The 20,191-nt window shown below is 38.2% G+C and overlaps 2 protein-coding genes across 5 annotated transcripts in view; both read left to right on the top strand.

Moving 5' to 3' along the window:
• The first annotated feature begins 1,604 nt into the window (after window positions 1-1,604).
• gnb3b (guanine nucleotide binding protein (G protein), beta polypeptide 3b) lies at window positions 1,605-12,947 on the top strand. 3 transcript variants are annotated; one of them, XM_079829950.1, is made up of 9 exons: window positions 1,605-2,190; window positions 4,045-4,135; window positions 4,257-4,402; window positions 4,860-4,923; window positions 6,290-6,446; window positions 6,534-6,600; window positions 8,130-8,331; window positions 8,514-8,730; window positions 12,070-12,947. In XM_079829950.1, the coding sequence occupies exons 2-9, from the start codon at window positions 4,079-4,081 to the stop codon at window positions 12,174-12,176; spliced, it is 1,017 nt and encodes a 338-aa protein (XP_079686076.1). In that variant the 5' UTR covers window positions 1,605-2,190; window positions 4,045-4,078; the 3' UTR covers window positions 12,177-12,947. The 3 variants fall into 3 exon arrangements, with proteins under 3 accessions (XP_079686076.1, XP_079686078.1, XP_079686077.1); XM_079829952.1 differs by having other exon boundaries at window positions 1,771-2,031; XM_079829951.1 differs by lacking the exon at window positions 1,605-2,190 and adding an exon at window positions 2,357-3,195.
• A 2,594-nt stretch (window positions 12,948-15,541) lies between these two features.
• tpi1a (triosephosphate isomerase 1a) overlaps window positions 15,542-20,191 on the top strand; it is a 28,801-nt gene continuing 24,151 nt past the window's right edge. The window contains exons 1-5 of one of the 2 annotated variants that reach the window (XM_079829954.1): window positions 15,542-15,760; window positions 16,700-16,823; window positions 16,918-17,002; window positions 17,130-17,262; window positions 17,492-17,577. In XM_079829954.1, the coding sequence (XP_079686080.1) occupies window positions 15,649-15,760; window positions 16,700-16,823; window positions 16,918-17,002; window positions 17,130-17,262; window positions 17,492-17,577 (540 nt within the window). In that variant the 5' untranslated portion in view covers window positions 15,542-15,648. The remainder of the gene's footprint in view (window positions 15,761-16,699; window positions 16,824-16,917; window positions 17,003-17,129; window positions 17,263-17,491; window positions 17,578-20,191) is intronic. The other variant, XR_013817537.1, reaches the window with a different exon arrangement.

A 20,191-nucleotide genomic window follows, 5' to 3' on the forward strand; every position in this document is an offset into this window, starting at 1 on the left:
TCTATCGTCGTCTTGTCATAGCAGCGCACATACTATAATGAGGTGCACAAACAACACGATATTTGGTCACGAGGCAGTCCAGACCAAAAGCGGGAAAAAAAAGATTATTCTGTTTATTCAGCTTATAGGATTCCGCTCATAGTATACAATCGACACTGTGATTGGCTGGATTAGTTCCACCTTGTCGTTGCATTGCACACTACAAGATCATGTGGCGATAATATTAAACAAGTTTTAAAATATTAGTGTTTGTGACTGTTCGAGAGGCTCATATCACGTCGCTGACCTGCTCATAGCATCGGCTTCCGCAACGAGCACTGATTTTTCCGCAATCCGGGGTTTTCGTTGCAGACCTTGGAAATCTGTGTGCGGCAGCAAAATCCAGTCAAAAGTCATGTAGTGCGAGTTTGCCTTTAGTCCAGTTTTCCAATTACATCCTCTGACTGTTGAGGCAAAGCCATGTGAGTCTATTGTTGCGCATAGAGAGATTTATTCTGTAAATATGTTTCCATCGTAGTTTATGCGCATTATCTGATTAAAAAATTGTCTTCAATTGAGCACATGTTTTATGCGCATTTTGAATTTGCACATTTGAATTTATGCTTATCATGCATTTTCACCAAGCATTTTTTTATGATATCCCAAAATTTGCATAAAAATAGGTGTATGGAATTCACATTTATTCGCTTTTCACAATATGTATAATTTCAAAGCAGCTTCAAAGCAAAAATGCATGTTCCTACGTTACAATCCAGAGTAATCTGTTATCAGAGGTGACTGTCAACGTAATGTCCAATTGTCAAAAATGTTCAGTTCTAAGATAATACAAATCATGCAATTAGCTAATATCATGTATTCATTTGGGCAGAAACAATCATCAAGAAATTATTATAAGTTGTGATCTTGATTTGGCACCATTTGGCAGTGGTGCATGTTGATTCAGAGTTAGCGTCATCTAATGTCCTCGCAGTGGTTGGCGTCATCTCTTCACAGGTATCTGGCACCTGAAATCTCTGTAGGAAGCTGGATCCAAACTGGAGCTGGCTGGGCATCCCGAGGTAGAGACAGAAAAGCAAATGGAAAATAATTAGTGTAGCTTCTGTTCATAAAATTTCAAGCAAAAGATAATCATGTGCATTTCATCTGATATCACTGGAGTACAAGGTTATGAGGTGCTTGGCTAAAGAGATGTGTCTTTAATCTAGATTTAAACTGGAAGAGTGTCTGAGCCTCGAACAGTGTCAGAAAGACTTCCAGAGTTTAGCTCTGTCAGTATTCTTTTCTATTACATTTGACTCTCCCCAGAGTTGGATCAGAGTTAAGATCAACTATCAAATCAACATTGTCATGAGAACAGCACCACCTTAGCATCAAAACTTTCATCAGTTTCCTCACTTTCCTTCTTGCGTTGCTCTGTGTCACCTGTGACGTCTGCTCCGCGGATTCACCTGCTCTAATTCCTTAACAGGATTGCCGATTCCCCGGATATCCACTTAGAACCTGATTAGGCGAGCTCAAGTCATTAGCTCTGACAAACCAATTCAAACCCCTCAACCCCAAAGCCAAAGAACAGGCCCCCTCCCATTAAGCGTTCACCAAACCACGCCATTGACCCTTTTAGAACTGACACAGCAAGTGTTAAACTTGCTCGCAAAATGCTTTAAATATGATGTTAAAGCCCATATTACTCAAAAATGATGGTTAGCTAGGTGGTAGAACCAATGCGGAGAACTTAGCTGTAAGATGTTCTTCAGGAATCAACCATATGCCACACACTATCCATCACTTCTTCTGTCCTCTGCTTTCTGCACTCACTCTTGCCTTGTCTATCGACCCCATAACCTGATTTTCCATTCCAATCGGTTTACCTGTTCCGTGCCCTCCCCTTTTCTTCTCTCTTTCTCTCTCCCTTACCCTTTCTCTGCCCATCTTTGGGCTTATCCTTTCATCCCTGATCTCCTTCATCCCCTCCAATCCTCATCTGTTCCTCTCTCACAGAAGGAGAAGAGAAAGAGAGAGTTTTTTCCACAGGTAAGTTGCATCCAGTCTGCCGGGGAACCTGTAGGAGGCACAGAGAGAGAAAGACGATTGAAGAGCTGTCTTGTGGACTAAGCAAAATACACTGATACAGAGAGAGAGAGGCTTTGGAGTTATTGAGGAGAAGGGGAAGAAGCTTTTTTGGGTAGACAGGTGAGTTTGTGTTTAGTTTAGTCATTAATTAGTGCATGTGTGATGCAATGCACAGCGAATAGCGAACAAATACAAACCTTGTGTATAACGATACATTTAAGTCATATGCCTAACATCCAGCTTTTTATTTGGCATGCATGCGGAATGCACGGAAATGCATGAGTAGATGCTTTGTTTTATCTGTGCACGTTCATGCATTTTGCACAAATACTACATTTAAAGACCTCAGGTTTATCGTAGTGCACTTTTTCTTTCTGATTTCCTGGAAATAGTTCCCAGAACACGCTATCACGAAAGGTTAAAATGACATTGTAATGTTAATGTTGGTATTTCAACCATCCCGCACTCTCAGGAGGATTTTAAGGTTGTAGCAAAGTTTGTTAGCCGATGCATTCCTGTGGTTTTCCATTTCTAAACGGATCATAATGTCGTCGCAACTGGCAAAGTTTCCACATTTGTTTCTTTGTAGGATTAACCTAATGCTAAATCTGCTCTCGAGGGAGTAATCAAATTCACCTTGGAAATCTTGAGATTCGTCAGGTCTCATTTTATCTTGATGAACTTTCTTACCTATCACATACATATCCCCAAGACAAGTCTTTTCTTGCCCTTTCCCCCTGTTTTGGATCTTTGCTTTGATCTCCCTAACTCAGGTCACACCTGATCCCGTAGTAAAAAGCAGCCGGTAATCGGATGACAGGAGATTTGATAAACCACCCCCCACAGCTCCTGCAAAGGCTTAAACCTTTCTTCTAGCCTTCCTCAACATCAATAAAACAACAGCTCTCAGCAAGATCTGAATAGACATCACATAGTAATCTTGTAACTATTATAACATATCATAATTTGATCACTAGCAGCACAATGCACGGCTTAATTCTGCAGATCACAGTTTCCACAGAACAGTAGGCTTTAATTCTTAACCGCCAATTAAGTTCATTAGTATCTCTGTAGCACAACAAGGCTGATAATTCCTCGTCATCTCCTCTGGCTTCCCACCGAGAGGTAAATTCATATGGCGGTAGACTAGCAACTCAATATTTTTATAGTAAGTTGCAAATTAGTTGATGTACATCTGCATAAAACAGATCTCAGATTGATTAGACTTGGACGTTTAAAATCCAGACATTCTAATTGGTCAGATGCAGAATTACCAAGTCAATGACAAGCCTCAAGATATTTTTAGGGGTGATATATGGTATTTTATTTTGGCTCCAAATTTTTTTTTTTACAATTTAATTATCTTTGTTTCATAAATTGCATATATATTTTAGAATAAAAATGAAAGACTGTTTCAGTTTTGAAGGATTGATTTGGGAGTTTGCTTGATGTTTTCACTTTGGTGCTATTTTTAATAGAATTTATAGAATTTTAAATAACAGATTCTCAGTATCTATGACAGAAAAAGTCACTAAATTAATGAAATACCTAACAGCACTGTTATTTATGTTATTCTTAGCTTTTAGCTAACATTACGGCACATTCAATTGGATTTGGCTTATCTATCTGCCTACAGACAATATTGTTGTTCCACAGCTTTTGAAAATCTGTATTCAATGGTACTGTCTAACTAAGCAAGTTGGAAGAACTTGCTTTTTGAGATATTACATGAAAAGTTCCGGCTTAATTGGTCTCTGGTGAGATGTTTTACATCTGGCTGAAAGGTTGTATATCAAATCAAAGTCAGGTTTCAATGTTCAACAATACTATGTCAAATCATACATCTTCAATACTATTAAAATGGCTTCCACATGTCTGATGGTGATAGTCACACACATGGCCTAGTTCAGGTCTAGTTTTATTTATTTATAGACCATTTATTATTTTTTATGTTTATTTTCTGATTGCTTCTAGCTCGTGTTGTTAAGCACCCCGATCAACAGCAGCTATGGGTGAAATGGACACGATGAAAAAGGAGGCTGAAGGCCTGAAGACACAGATCGAGGTGAGACTATGAAAGATTTTGCTGCAGTACAAATGATCGCTAATGCAATGACTAGCTGTTCAATTTCTATTCATAAAATTAATAATGAAGTACTAATATTAAATATGTATCCCCCTTCTAGGCGGCTCGCAAAGCAGTCAATGACACAGACATGGCCTCGGCCGCTTCTGGGGTGGCTCCGGCCCCTCGGGTCCAACTCAAGACCAGAAGGACCCTCAAAGGCCACCTGGCCAAAATCTACGCCATGCATTGGAGTACAGACAACAGGTGGGAACATTATTACGGGTCAAATCGAAGTATAAAATGAGCTATGATGGGTTATACTGCACCGTAGAAGTATTTGTTCATTAAAGTGAAATATATTAGGTTTATCTGATGCCCTTGCTTGTCACATGATCTGCTCAACCAGGTTAATAGCTCTCACATGGAATTCAACTGCGTCTTGTGGTCACCTTGAATTAGCTAATTCTTAGATCAATTATCAGGGTCAGTGGCCTGAAACAGAGTTAAGCTTCAGTGTATTCAAGAAGGTACTCGACCATGTCTAGGGTTAAACTGCACTGACAGCTAAATCACATTTTATCATTAAATCATTATGTTTGTGAGATTTCACTTCTTTTTTTAAATTTTTTATATACAATATTGATGGAGTATCAAATGGATATATGAACAATATTATTTCATCCCGTTGTCTTACCACCCTTTCTTTCATTGGTGCATTTAGGCTAATGGTCAGTGCATCACAGGATGGCAAACTTCTTATCTGGGATTCTCACTCTGGAAATAAGGTGCGTCTGACTGACTCAAATACACTTTCAAGAGAAGATGTTGAATCATATATTATAAATATATTTAAGCTGAGTATATACCAGCTAGCTAGCCATAAATATTCTGGGCTATACATCATAATATCGCCTAGTATTTTGTTCTCAGCTTAACGAATGAGTGATGTGTATTTTAAGTTTCTTGAATGGGCCATTCGATTTTTCATTTTTAAATATCTCTCTAACTTCACAGGTATTGTAACCATCACAGTTTTCAACCGTTTCAAACTTTTTATGTGTTTTGGCCATTCATTTACACGAAAACGTGTTTTGGGGGCCTGAAAATACACACTTTTGAAAGTACACATTTCTGAAAAGGATACTGTTATTGTCTTTATGTAAAATTTGTGAAAACGGAGATGTCATGTGCATGCGTATTACGTGTTCAGTCTATAGGTGTAGTGTTTCTTTTCAAAGTGACAACGCCAACTACTGGCCTGGCATGAATAGTACAGCGCTATTAGTTGTTTTTTGTGGATCCATGTGAACGTTGATCATTTGACAACATTGTCGTCTGTAAACGCAAAAACGCATTTTTAGTACATTGTTGTCTTGTAAATGTACCCTAGTCAACTTTACACATGTCAAGATAAAAACGTCCAGTTGAATAAAGATATTTTATTTAAAGGTGAAGTTTGCCATTTTTGCGTAGGTGTGGTTTTTGGTGTCCTAAAAATTTTTTACACTTAAGTACAAAAGTTATTGATGAATCATGACATTTTACGCACAAATTCATGCTTTCGCACAGTTAGTGAATGTGGCACTTTAGGAATATTAATTTGTTTTTAACAGTTTCTGGCAGGACAGGATCTATTTAAGCAACAAAACCTGGAAAACATATTTGTGACCCTGGACCACAAAACCAGTCATAAGAGATTTATACATCATCTGAATGCTGACTAAATAAGCTTTCCATTGATGTATGTTTTGTTAGGATATGATTATTTGATCGAGATCTGTAATCTGAGGGTGCAAAATGTCTAAATATTGAGAAAAACGCCTTTAAAGTTGTCCAAATGAAGTCCTTAGCGATGCATATTACTAATAATAATACGTTTTTGATGTATTTACGGTATGGAATTTACAAAATATCTTCATGGAACATGATCTTTACTTAATTTCCTTACGATTTTTGGCATAAAAGAAAAAAATATAATTTTGACCCATCCAATGGATTGTTGGCTATTGCCACAAATATACCCGTGCGACTTATGACTGGTTTTGTGGTCCAGGGTCACATTTGAGAAGAGTGATTATTTTGCAATTACATGTGATGGTGCAAATCAGAATACGTTCAAGGGAAAGATTTAATATTTGCCTCTTCCTTTAGATCAATGCTGTTCCCCTCAAATCCTCATGGGTGATGACCTGTGCGTATGCTCCTTCTGGAAACCTTGTGGCCAGCGGTGGTCTCGACAACATGTGTACTGTCTACAACTTGAAGACACCCGTAATCAAGACTGTGAAAGAATTGGATGCCCACACAGGTAAAGTATGCAAGTTAGTCGAGAATCTTTTCTTTCTTGCATACTTGTGTCTGTTATGTAATTGTGTATCTCTCTATTTTTTTATAGGTTACCTGTCCTGTGCACGCTTCCTCAGTGATGCGGACATTCTCACCGCCTCTGGTGATACCACATGGTTTGTGCATGTAGCTTTTACATTTAAACGGATAGTTCAGTTACATTTTTGTATCAGTATTGAGTGACTTATTTTTTTAAAGGGGCTATGAGTAGAAACCCTTATTATTAGCGACACCGGTGGCTGTTAAGTGAACTGCAGCCAGCGACTTATTGCTCGTACTTGTGCACACATAACGTACAAGAAGCTCTATAAGTTTCGTTACTGTTCACTCATTGGTAATAAAAAAAGCCAATAAAATGAAAGAAGGCATTAAAAACACCATAAAAGTACAATAAAAATGCATGCATACAAGCATAATTTGAGAAACAGAAAAGTTGACTGACATCTCAGTTCTTTTTGGCACATTCATGAGAGATCCTGACTAAAATATTTATGTTCGATTCAGTTGATCCAGTTCATGAAAATGGTCAGTTTAACTCACTGACTCCATTCTGTCCCTTTTCATTGCACAATAATTGCATGGGAATAGAAGCTAACATTATTCAAAATGAATTTTTGGATTGACATGAGGGTGAGTAAATGATGACAAAATGTTCATTTTTGGGCAAACTAACCCTTATTATACTGTTGCTCAAAAATTAGAACATGGCGCTAACGGTTCACTCTCCTTGGGGAACAAAATGTATAACTGTACCTGTAAAGGTACACAATTGGTCCTTAGGGCACAATTATACCATTGCTTTCCTCTACTTAGAGCAGGGATAGGCTGGTTCGGTCCTACTGAGTTGCTGAGTTTGGCTCCAACCCTGAAAGACATCTATGGAAGCTCTTATTGAGAATTAACAGAGGTTTAGATTTTGATGTTTAATTGAAAATGTTTGGTCATCATTATGGTGATCGGTGTTTTATTTAAATGGCCAGTTTGACTCTTGGCTTTTTATGCGAGTTTATGGTTTTTGTTACAGTGTTAACAAAACACATAATCTGTTCAAATCAAAAGAAGCCATAAACAAAAATTGTCATGAAGAAAAAATGTTTGACTAAACACATCACTGACTAAAAATATTAATAATAAATAATATTCACTAACAATACTTTCTTGCCACAGATCAGACATTCTGAATTCTGATTTTTAAATACATTCTAGGGGAAAAAAAGTTCAGACGCACACAGATGAATCTCAACAATGGTGACATACTTATTGCTGCAATGCATGCTGGTAGCCACGAGTTGTATACTATGGTGGCTTAGTAGGGTTGGAGCTAAACTCTGCAGGACATCAGCTCTCTAGGACCAAACTTGCCTACCCCTGACTTAGAGGTACAAAAATGTACCCTTATTTATTTATTTTATTTCAATATGCTCACTCAGGAGAGGTGTGCTTTTACTTTACACGAATTTACTTACAGCCTGGTATAAAGTATATAAAAAAATATCCCATAAATGTACAATACGTGCTCTCAATATCTAGAGATCAGAACGTCATAGCAACCACCTAACAACCAACCAGAAAACACCACTTCAAAAATGTAATAAGCTTTCGTTTAGTATCTATTATTTTCATTTTACCCCATTTTGTCTTCCAGTGCACTGTGGGATTTAGAGACTGGAAAGCAGAAGACAGTTTTCCTGAGCCATGTTGGCGACTGCATGTGTCTGGCTCTGTCCCCGGACAACAATACCTTCGTTTCTGGTGCTTGTGACTCTCTCGCCAAGCTGTGGGACATCAGGGATGGCCAGTGCAAGCAAACCTTCCAGGGTCACACGAGTGACATCAACGCCATTTCTGTGAGTTTGCACAAAACGTTTGATGCACTACCAAGAAAACATAGAAAAGGGCATCGCAGTTATTTTTAGCTAGTAATTTCCTTCTTCATTGATGATCCTAACCTTTCCAGTTTCAAAGATTTTAGTTTTTTCATTTAGTAAGCCACATAAATGGATTCATCAAACTGTGTCTACCTCTTCAGTTCTTCCCCAGTGGGAACGCAATTATCACAGGCTCGGATGACTGCACATGCAAGATGTATGATATCCGCGCTGATCAAGAAGTGATTGGCTACCAGGATGCCGCATTGAACAGCGGCGTTACATCACTGGCTCTGTCCATGTCTGGCCGCCTCATCTTTGCTGGCTATGATGACTTCAACTGCAATATTTGGGACTCGCTAAAGGGCGAGAAAGTGGGTAAGTTTAAAGAAAGGAGAAGCGGATGGAGTGAATCATTAGTGCTGATTAATTAAAGGTGGGGTAAGTGCTTTCTGGTAACCGATGTTGATATTTCAAATCACCAAAACAAGCACGCCCCTATTTTGATAGCTCCGCCCCACACATATGTAACCTGGGCAACGACTATGGCGGAATCTGCTGTGTCAGCCGGCCGAGGGTATGATCCCATCAATAAGTAAAAGCAATGTGTGTTACTAAGGTAATCCAGGTCGAATGCTCAGTGAAAAAGTCATCCCTTACATCCCAAAAACAACTACTCGATAACACGAGCACGACAGACCAACTAACAAACTAATTACAATTATGACCAGATTAGAGGGTTATGGTTATATCGATCACGAAAAGAGGAACCAAAGGAAACAAACATATAATAGGAGTTTATTGTCTCACACTTGGGGAGCTGACGCTTGTTGAAACAGACTAATTTAACATTATAGGATGTGGAAATGAATGGGTCTTTATCATCGCTGAAGTGAGCGACAATACGATTGCAAATGGACAAACAAGCGAACATGACACACGAGCATATTCAAGCAAAAGCCAGCATATATTAGTTCTGTGAAACAAAACAAAACCAATGTTACTCGCCTATCGAGAAGAAATAAAGCAACCTCGCCGTCCGATTGCAGGCCTTAGCGCTCCTTGAGTTCTCTCCAGCGCTGGAAAGCGTGATTGTAAGCCTTCTTTTGTTCCACAGACATTTTCCACGTATTTTTTATCTGCCATCTCTCTCTTTCCGTCGTCGCTCGGCTAATGTCCGTCCTGTGTGTCATGTCTTTTGAATAATGACGTGCACTGAGCGCTCTCTTCTTACCATCATTCGTAGACTCGCCCCTTACTGCTGATTGGCTACAAGTTTGTTTTGGTACTCGGCCAGAGACACTTTTCTAAAGCAGTTTTGAAATAACACTTACCACACCTTTAAGCAGTTAAGTCCATTCAAATCAAACTCCATTAAGCAGGTATTTTCAATTCAGGCAATTTATGAGTAGGAAAATACTTTTCTAGCAGGAATGTGATTGTTAGCGAACATCCCGATATCACCTACGGTGTTGAGAGCGACGTTTAGATAAATATGGAAATATGTGCTGAACTTAAACTCACAACAAATGTCACGCTCAAGATGTTCCAAACCTGTATACATTTCTTTGTTCTGCTGTACACAAAGGAATATATTTGGAAGAATGTTTGTAACCAAAGCAGATCTCGGCAGCCATTGACTACCATAACACCATAACACCCACACACACACACACACACACTATGGTAGTCAATGGCTGCCGAGATCTGCTTCGGTTACAAATATTCTTCCAAATATCTTCCTTTGTATTCAGCAGAACAAAGAAATTCATACAGGTTTGGAACAACTTGAGGGTAAGTAAATGATGACAGAATTTCGTTCTTCGATTTCGTTTGAAGGAGTTGAACGATGTACTTAAGTCGAGGAAGTCTTCTACTTAAAGTCAGCATGAAATGAAAATTCATAACTGGATCTTCAGGTTAAATGAAAGACTTCTCTCTGCTGACGTATACCAGACTTCTCCAATCATTTAGTCCGCTTAAAGTAACACTCCACTTTTTTTAAAATAGGCTCATTTTACAAGTCCCCTAGAGTTAAATAGTTGAGTTTTACCGTTTTTGAATCCATTCAGCCGATCTTTGTATCTGGCGGTAGAACTTTTAGCATAGCTTAGCATACATCATTGATTCTGATCAGTCCATTAGCATTTCATTCAAAAAATGACCAAAGACACTTTCAATATTTTTCCTATTTAAAACTTGACTCTTCTATAGTTACATCGTGTGCCAAGACCAAATGAAAATGAAAAGTTGCGATTTTCTACACCTATATGGCTAGGAACTACTTTCTCATTCCTGCGTAATAGTCCTGGATCTTCGCGGCCGTACCATGGCTGCAGCGGCGCAATGATTCGTTGGTATTCTGTGAAGCATGGTGGTAGTATACACCTTCGACTTACTATCACAGCCCTTTACAACACACAGAACCATGGCTAATCATCACACAGGTAAATCCAAAACACAATTTGTCGGCTGCAAGCCTGAAACTTTCTCTGCAACTACACAAACTTAGTGCCGGTGACATTGAAAGTTACCTAGCTGGGGGCTACTTTCAGGCGCTGTAATATCATTGCGCTGCTGCAGCCATGGTACTGCCACGAAGATCCGTGACTATTATGCAGGAATGAGAAAGTAGTTCCTAGCCATATAGGTGTAGAAAATTGCAACTTTTCATTTTCAGTTGGTCTTAGCACACGATGTAACTGTAGAAGAGTCAAGTTTTAAATAGGAAAAATATTGAAAGTGTCTTTGGTCATTTTTTTTATGAGATGCTAATGGACTGATCAGAATCAATGATGTATGCTAAGCTATGCTAGAAGTGCTACCGCCAGATACAAAGATCGGCTGAATGGATTTAAAGGAACACTCCACTTTTTTTTTGAAAAACTTCCCTAGAGTTTTCGAACCGTTTTCGAACCCATTCAGCCGATCTCCGGGTCTGGCAGTAGCACTTTTAGCATAGCTTAGCATAGATCATTGAATCTGATTAGACCGTTAGCATCTTGCACAAAAATGACCAATATTCGATATTTTTCCTATTTAAAACTTGACTCTTCTGTAGTTACATCGTGAACTAAGACCGACGGAAAATGAAAAGTTGTGATTTTCTAGGCCGACATGGCTAGGAACTATACTCTCATTCCTGCGTAATGATCAAGGAACTTTGTGCCGTACCATGGGTGCAGCGACACAATGATAGTTTGCAGTGCCTGAAAAAGTAACGAAGTAACTACAGAAGAGTCAAGTTTTAAATAGGAAAAATATCAAAACTCTTTGGTCATTTTGAGCGAGATGCTAACGGTCTAATCAGATTCGATGATCTGTGCTAAGCTACGCTAAAAGTGCTACCGCCAGACCCGGAGATCGACTGAATGGATTCGAAAATGGTAAAACTCAACTGTTTAACTATAGGGGAGTTGGAAAATGAGCCTATTTTCAAAAATAGTGGAGTGTTCCTTTAAACCCTGATGCTGAAAGCTCATGTTCATCTGCCTCCACTTTTGAGTGCAGTGCCCACATCTCAAAATCAAAAATCAAAAACCAATGCATAAAACCAATCCCCACCCAACATTTTTCCTTTTTTTCGATAATCTGTTACACTCAGATTTATGTCACAATACGGAAGAAAGGATCTGGTGCTACTTTCTTTAAATAAAGAATAAAGTCCTATCAAATTCATATTCTCACTTCCTTCCTTTCTTCCGCTCTCTCTTGTAGGTGTGTTGTCTGGCCATGACAACAGGGTGAGCTGCACCGGAGTACCATCAGATGGCATGTGTGTTTGCACTGGCTCATGGGACAGCTTCTTGAAGATTTGGAACTGAGCTGGACCCTGAAACAAGATGAGAAGAGGATGACAAAAGAAAGGATGAATAGAGGTTAAGAGAGAGGATGAGAAATGAGAAATTCTATGCAACAGAGAATCTCTTTCACACACACAAACACACAAGGTCCATCCGTATGTGTGGGGTTTCGGGGTGACTGATTCTATTAGAATAATTCAATGGAATATTTAATTGTAAAAATGTAAGTTACAACAAACGCAGGAACACAGTTTGCATTATTGTAATCATAACATGACAATCTCGTGACGGCAATACTTTGACTTGAAATTATAGTGTTTTTGACACCTTAAAAACGAGGGAAATGAATAATCATTTAAGAATTAAAAATATAGTATTACATATTTTTTGTCTGTTAAAAATCCTCCTCATTAGATGGAAGTTTGCACGACTATTTTTATGTATTAGAAATGATGATAGAATGCAGAAGAAACTGTACAGTGACTTTTTTTCCAACCTGAGATCTGACATATGGCTCTTTGATGCTGTTGGCGCATTTAACCTGGCATACAGTTGTATTTTAATTTCTGACAAACTTCCCGAAGTCCTCTAAACGACACACATGCAAAAAGATCATATTTCTGTATTTACTTCTTTCATCTTTTTGTAGGACTTTTACATAAAAGACAGTTCCTCTTAAATGTTGCAGTGGTTACTTGAATACCTTTCTAATAAACATAGTATTCTGCATTAAACAATATTTTGGTGTGTGCTGTGTGTGTCTTTCAAGTCCAATAAAATACGTGTTTTATGATTTTGGGGCATTTGAAGTAATAATAACCTCATTTAAAACAATGTTGATCTTTGCACAGTTACTGTGTTTAATCTAATTCATTTTATTGTGAAAACTTTGCATTGGGCACTTATTAAAGAGCCTGTGACAGAAAGTGTTGGGGTAACGTATTATCACGTAATCAGATTACGTAGTTACATAATCAGATTACTTTTAACCAGTAAAGTTACGCAGTACTTTTAAATTTACAACAAAGAGTAACAAGATTTACTTTTTCAAATTAGTAATGTAAGTTACTTTGTTTTCCCATGTGTTGACTGACAGCTCTCCTAGTCCCCTTATACCCGTGATGGGCATTGCTGCGCCCTCTACTGTACAGATGTGAATTTGCATTTCCTTTTACATTTGTGATTCTGCCTGGACCACAAAACCAGTCATATAAGTCGCATGGGTATTTTGTGGCAATAGCCAACAATACATTGTATGGGTCGAAATTATCGATTTTTCTTTTATGCCAAAAATCATTAGGATATTAAGTAAAGATCGTGTTCCATGAAGATATTTTATAAATGTACAACTGTAAATATATGAAAAATTTATTATTATTAGTAATATGCATTGCTAAGGACTTCATTTGGACAATTTTAAAGGTGATTTTCTCAATATTTAGATTTTCAAATAGTTAACGTAAAACAAATATGTTAACGTTTTCCACTAGAATTTTTACATTAAGCCAACTGGCAGAATTATTTTCAGTATGGTGAATTAAGTAACATGAACTTAATAATTGTCAACATGAATGCAACTATTTAAGTTGATCCAACATAATGATTTAAGTAAGGTGGAGAAGCTTTTTGGCCACAATAAAACACATTTCTAAGTAACATGAGCTTAACAATTAATTATGTTATTAGGCCCTATATAACTCCGACTGGTTTTGAGCAAAGTATCGAAACAAATAGTAGGCTGCAACAGGCCAAACTAGCGCACAAATAGGTTGTGTGTTAGCGAGTTATCTTTAGTATTTCTTCTCACAGTAAAAAACTTGTCAAATTAACACTTTAAGTGTTAATTTTAACACTACCTCGGAATCTCGGATCATTTGTCTCTTAAATATTGTCCTATCCTAACAAACCATGCATTAATGGAAAGCTTATTTATTCAGCTTTCGGGTGATGTATAAATCTAAATTTAAATTTAGACATCTGAAGCTACATTGCTAAAAAAAATAAAATAAAATAACAGTACAGGCAAAGTGAATGTTTAGTTATCCAGGTCAGAATTTGTTTATATGGCAATAACTGTCATGACAAATCTCGGAGAGTGTGGCATGGTAATGGGTATGACAATGTTAATATGTTTGGTTTTGGCGGAATAGATCAGCTACGCTGCTGCTGCTTTTATTGCTGCTGCTGCAAAGCAAGTACAGAACTTGCCACTGCCAATACATACAACATGCAGCTGTGAGCAAGTAAGACATGCTGCTGCCGCACAAGCATGTATCGCCCCCATCAGATCTATACAGGTGGAGCTGGGGAAGGTGGAGGGTATCTGAAAGTGTGCTGCAAACTGCAACAGCAAACACCAAGCAATAATTTGAGTGTTGGCTACCAATTCAGCAGGAACCAATCAGCTGTGAGTGTGCCCTGAAGAAAATGACCATGCAATTGAGACTTATGAGCATGTGCCATCTAGAGTTTCATGACAGAACTTTGTATTTACTGACTATAGGCTTTCACTTCTATAATGAGGTCACGACCTAAGTAAACCTAATTCCTTTAAGTATATTTTATCACCTAGCCATCTCAGTCACCTTGAGAAAGTAGATCAGGCAGTTGTTTTTTCTTTCACTTAAGAAGGAGGACGAGAGACTTACTCTAATCCACTTTCAATAGAGCTTTTCCCAGAGAAACGTCAGCAGGCACCCACAAAGAAGACTAGTAATTGACCAAAGTTCCTATTCTTGATGAAGTCCATGGTGCACGGCTGAGATGACCAAGCTTTGGATGCGAAATGTGAAAGAAGACATAATATATGACATAAAAAGTCATAGGAACAATATGCATTGTAAGAAAAAACACACATGGACGGCAATGGCATTAAAACACCTTACATTGTAAGTAGTATAATTAAAAATAACTAATATTAAAAATAATTACACATATATAGGGAAAGCTGTGTGATGTAAAGTGACATTAAAAATGTAAACATACTAATAAATGAAGGCCATTCTATGTGAACTCTTTTGTAATGCTAGTTTACTTTATTCCAATCAATTGAAGCACAATATGCTCTTTGGAACATCCCCAAAACCATCCTGGATAGATAATGTGATTTGACTTGGGGAAAGTACCGACTTAAAAATGTAAAATAGATGCAATTTCATTAGTGATCTCATTGATATATTATTTTAAAATCCATTGAGATCTTCTATGCAGCCCATAGTTAAAAAGAGTTTAGGAAATGAGGTTGCTCAGTATTCATAAGATTTAGCTTGTGAATAATAATAATAATTATTGAATATCGCTCCACCTCATTTGAATATTAATTAGGTTGTCGTGACGTTTGTTGCGACCTTCCAATGCCAAGGACTGCCTCCTGAATATTTACGACCACGCCTTTTCCATAGTAGGATTCGTAAGTTTGTAAGTACGGGAGCGATTATACCGCAGTAGGTGTGCTTGGGGTGCTTGATCCGTTTGTTTTGTTTGTCCCGCAAAAATGTCCTCCAGAAAATTCTTCGTCGGGGGAAACTGGAAAATGAACGGCGATAAAGAGACTCTGGACGAGCTCATAATGACCTTGAACACGGCCAGTCTCAACGATGAAGCAGGTCCATGGCGTTCATTTGATATTATGTTGTGTAACTAAGTTACCTGAGAGCATATTAAGCAGAAAGTATTTTAGTTTTTCATTTAAGCCAATTAGTCTGATATATTGATATAATGGAGATGTTTAGATCTGGTTTAGACGCATCAGAGACGTTACACATAACGTCAAATAGATGGAGGCTCGTGTGGACTTGTTTTTAAACAGAAATAACTTATTAACTTGTTCATAAAGTAGTTAATATTGAGATTGAATTGATTCTTCTTATATGATAGCATGTCATCACAGTCATGTGTTATTTTTTAATTAGAAACGCAGACAATTTTGCATAGGCCTGATGTAGAAAACATCATCATTAAAGGGATAGTTCAGCCAATAATGAAAATCCTGTAATTTCCTCACCCTTAAGATCCCAAATATGTATGAATTTCTTTGTTCTGCTGAACACAAGGGAATATTTTGTTAACCAAACAGTTGATGGATCCCCTTGACTTCCATAGTATTTTTCCATACTATGGAAGTCAATGGTGCCCCACAACTGTTTGGCTACACATATTTTTCAAAAATATATTCTTTTGTGTACCAAAAAAAACCTCATACTGGTTTGGAACAACTTGAGGGTGAGTACATACATTTTTGGGTGAACTATCCCACAATTTTTGGTTCTACTGACTCCATATTTGTCCCACCCCATATGTGTCCCAAATGCATAAAAATTGCATACACATGCATTTTATTATATAAATAATTGGGGGGAATATAAATAATCTGGTGGAAATTATCTAATAAAGTCAGAGGTAATACTAGTAAACAAAACAAAATATATTTTACACAAAAATGACAGATGTTACATTTTTTTGGATGAAATATCCCTTTAGAAGTAGTCATGCTGACTTTCATGCTCCTATATCACCATAACAGTGGCTTTGTCTTCATTGATTAGAGGTGGTGTGTGGAGCACCGTCCATTTATCTCGATTATGTGAGGTCTAAGCTGGACCAGAGGATCGGCGTGGCCGCCCAGAACTGCTATAAGGTACCCAAAGGAGCCTTCACCGGGGAGATCAGGTATACATGCTCATTGGTATCTTTTATAGCATTTACGAGCAACCATTTATCACTGTCCAAACGCTAAAACCATATTTATTGTATTGGGCTCTAGCCCAGCGATGATTAAAGACTGCGGCATCGACTGGGTGATTCTGGGCCATTCTGAGAGGCGTCATGTGTTTGGCGAGAGTGATGAGGTTGAGAAGGAATTTTATTTTAAAAAACATTTTTATGTCTTTGCATTTCTGTATGATGCAATTCAGGCATCATAGTGATGCATATTCAGCCCTGTTTCACTCTGATTGGCTGTGATTTCCTTTGCAGCTGATTGGCCAGAAAGTGGCCCATTGCCTAGAGAATGATTTGGGTGTGATCGCCTGCATTGGGGAGAAACTAGAAGAGAGAGAAGCTGGAACCACTGAGGACGTGGTGTTCGAACAGACCAAAGTTATTGCAGGTCATTTTAAAAAACACATTTATGTCATTTTAGCATTGATGGCATGGATTGTCAGCAAATATTCTGAGCTGTCTTATTAGGAACATTTATTTTGTTGGTTAATATGAAATGATCAATTATTAGGTTTGTTGTGCTGAACATGGGTCTTTCAAACTGTAAATTTGTTCATGATTATTTACATATTACCTATGAAACACTAAATGCCATGATTAATATTTATATTTTATAGACAATGTGAAGGACTGGGCTCGTGTGGTTTTAGCGTATGAACCAGTGTGGGCGATTGGCACTGGAAAAACTGCCACTCCTGATCAGGTAAATCTGTATTCACAAAATCCATCGATCATAATGTTTTCATATCATGTTTTAACTCCATGTTTTCAAGCTTCCATTTTGTATTAATGAAATGCATATGCACTAAAGCAGGAGTAATAATACAGTGCATCCGGAAAGTATTCACAGCACTTCACTTTTTCCACATTTTGTGTTACTGCCTGATTCCAAAATGAATTAAATTCACATTTGTTTTCTTCAATTCTACAAACAATATCCCATAATGACAACGTGAAAGAAGTTTGTTTGAAATCTTTGCAAATTTATTAAAAATAAAAAACAAACAAAATCACATGTACATAAGTATTCACACCCTTTGCCATGGCACTCAAAACTGAGCTCAGGTGCATCCTGTTTCCACTGATCATCCTTGAGATGTTTCTACAACTTTATTTGTGTCCACCTGTGGTAAATTCAGTTGATTGGACGTGATTTGGAAAGGCACACACCTGTCTATTTAAGGCCCCACAGTTAACAGTGCATGTCAGAGCACAAACCAAGCCATGAAGCTCAAGGAATTGTCTGTAGACCTCCGAGACAGGATTGTATCGAAGCACAGATCTGGGGAAGAAAAATGTCTGCAGCATTGGAGGTCCCAATGAGCACAGTGGCCTCAATCATCCGTAAATGGAAGAAGTTTGGAACCACCAGGTTTCTTCCTAGAGCTGGCCGCCCGGCCAAACTGAACGATCGGGGGAGAAGGGCCTTAGTCAGGGATTAATTTTGATGATTATAACTGACAACTAAGGAAAATCCCGAATTCAGTATCTCAGAAAATTAGAATATTACTTAAGACCAATACAAAGAAAGGATCTTTAGAAATCTTGGCCAACTGAAAAGTATGAACATGAAAAGTATGAGCATTTACAGCACTCAATACTTAGTTGGGGCTCCTTTTGCCTGAATTACTGCAGCAATGCGGCGTGGCATGGAGTCGATCAGTCTGTGGCACTTCTCAGGTGTTATGAGGGCCCAGGTTGCTCTGATAGTGGCCTTCAGCTCTTCTGCATTGTTGGGTCTGGCATATCGCATCTTCCTCTTCACAATACCCCATAGATTTTCTATGGGGTTAAGGTCAGGTGAGTTTGCTGGCCAATTAAGAACAGGGATACCATGATCCTTAAACCAGGTACTGGTTGCTTTGGCACTGTGTGCAGGTAAAAGGAAAATTAAATCTGCATCTCCATAAAGTTGGTCAGCAGCAGGATGCATGAAGTGCTCTAAAACTTCCTGGTATACGGCTGCGTTGACCTTGGACCTCAGAAAACAACACCAGCAGATGACATGGCACCCCAAACCATCACTGACTGTGGAAACTTTACACTGAACCTCAAGCAACATGGATTGTGTGCCTCTCCTCTCTTCCTCAAGACTCTGGGACCCTGATTTCCAAAGGAAATGCAAAATTTACTTTTATCAGAGAACATAACTTTGGACCACTCAGCAGCAGTCCAGTCCTTTTTGTCTTTAGCCCAGGCGAGACGCTTCTGACGCTGTCTGTTGTTCAAGAGTGGCTTGACACAAGGAATGCGACAGCTGAAACCCCTGTCTTTCATATGTCTGTGCGTAGTGGTTCTTGAAGCACTGACTCCAACTGCAGTCCACTCTTTGTGAATCTCTCCCACATTTTTTAATGGGTTTTGTTTCACAATCCTCTCCAGGATGCGGTTATCCCTATTGCTTGTACACTTTTTTACTACCACATCTTTTCCTTCCCTTCACCTCTCTATTAATGTGCTTGGACACAGAGCTTTGTGAACAGCCAGCCTCTTTTGCAATGACCTTTTGTGTCTTGCCCTCCTTGTGCAAGGTGTCAATGGTCGTCTTTTGGACTACTGTCAAGTCAGCAGTCTTCCCCATGATTGTGTAACCTACAGAACAAGACTGAGACCATTTAAAGGCCTTTGCAGGTGTTTTGAGTTAATTAGCTGATTAGAGTGTGGCACCAGGTGTCTTCAATATTGAATCTTTTCACAATATTCTAATTTTCTGAGATACTGAATTTGGGATGTTCCTTAGTTGTCAGTTATAATCATCAAAATTACAAGAAATAAACATTTGAAATATATCAGTCTGTGTGTAATGAATGAATATAATATACAAGTTTGACTTTTTGAATGGAATTAGTTAAATAAATCAACTTTTTGATGATATTCTAATTATATGACCAGCACCTGTATGCATCCTTCACTACCTTTGATATCCCACAATCCTGTGCGTTCAATTCCGAGACAGTTAAGCTAAAAAAGAAAGATGGCGTCTGAAAGTTACGGTTGGTTAATTTTTATGTAATTTTTAGCATGAAATTACTGTTGTAGTTAATTAAATATTCACTTAGTTTTCACCAACGCTTACTCTATTTTGCTGTCGATTATTAAACTGTTAAGTCTGTCAGAAATCCGTTTCGTGAGGTGCCTTCATGTACGAACACTGCCTGCAAAATCATTGCTTGATAGGGCAAGCAAGGCAACAAGTCTTCAGACGCAGCCAATACTCAAAAAAGCATAAAAGAGGCACTTCAGTCCTTCAGTTCATGATCATGTATTTGAATCGGTGTACAAGAAGTCTTCAAGGTCTTGTATGTGCCGTCATTTGT

The sequence above is a fragment of the Gobio gobio genome, assembly GCF_949357685.1.
Source record: "Gobio gobio genome assembly, chromosome: 11".
In the NCBI taxonomy this organism is placed as follows: Eukaryota; Metazoa; Chordata; class Actinopteri; order Cypriniformes; family Gobionidae; genus Gobio; species Gobio gobio.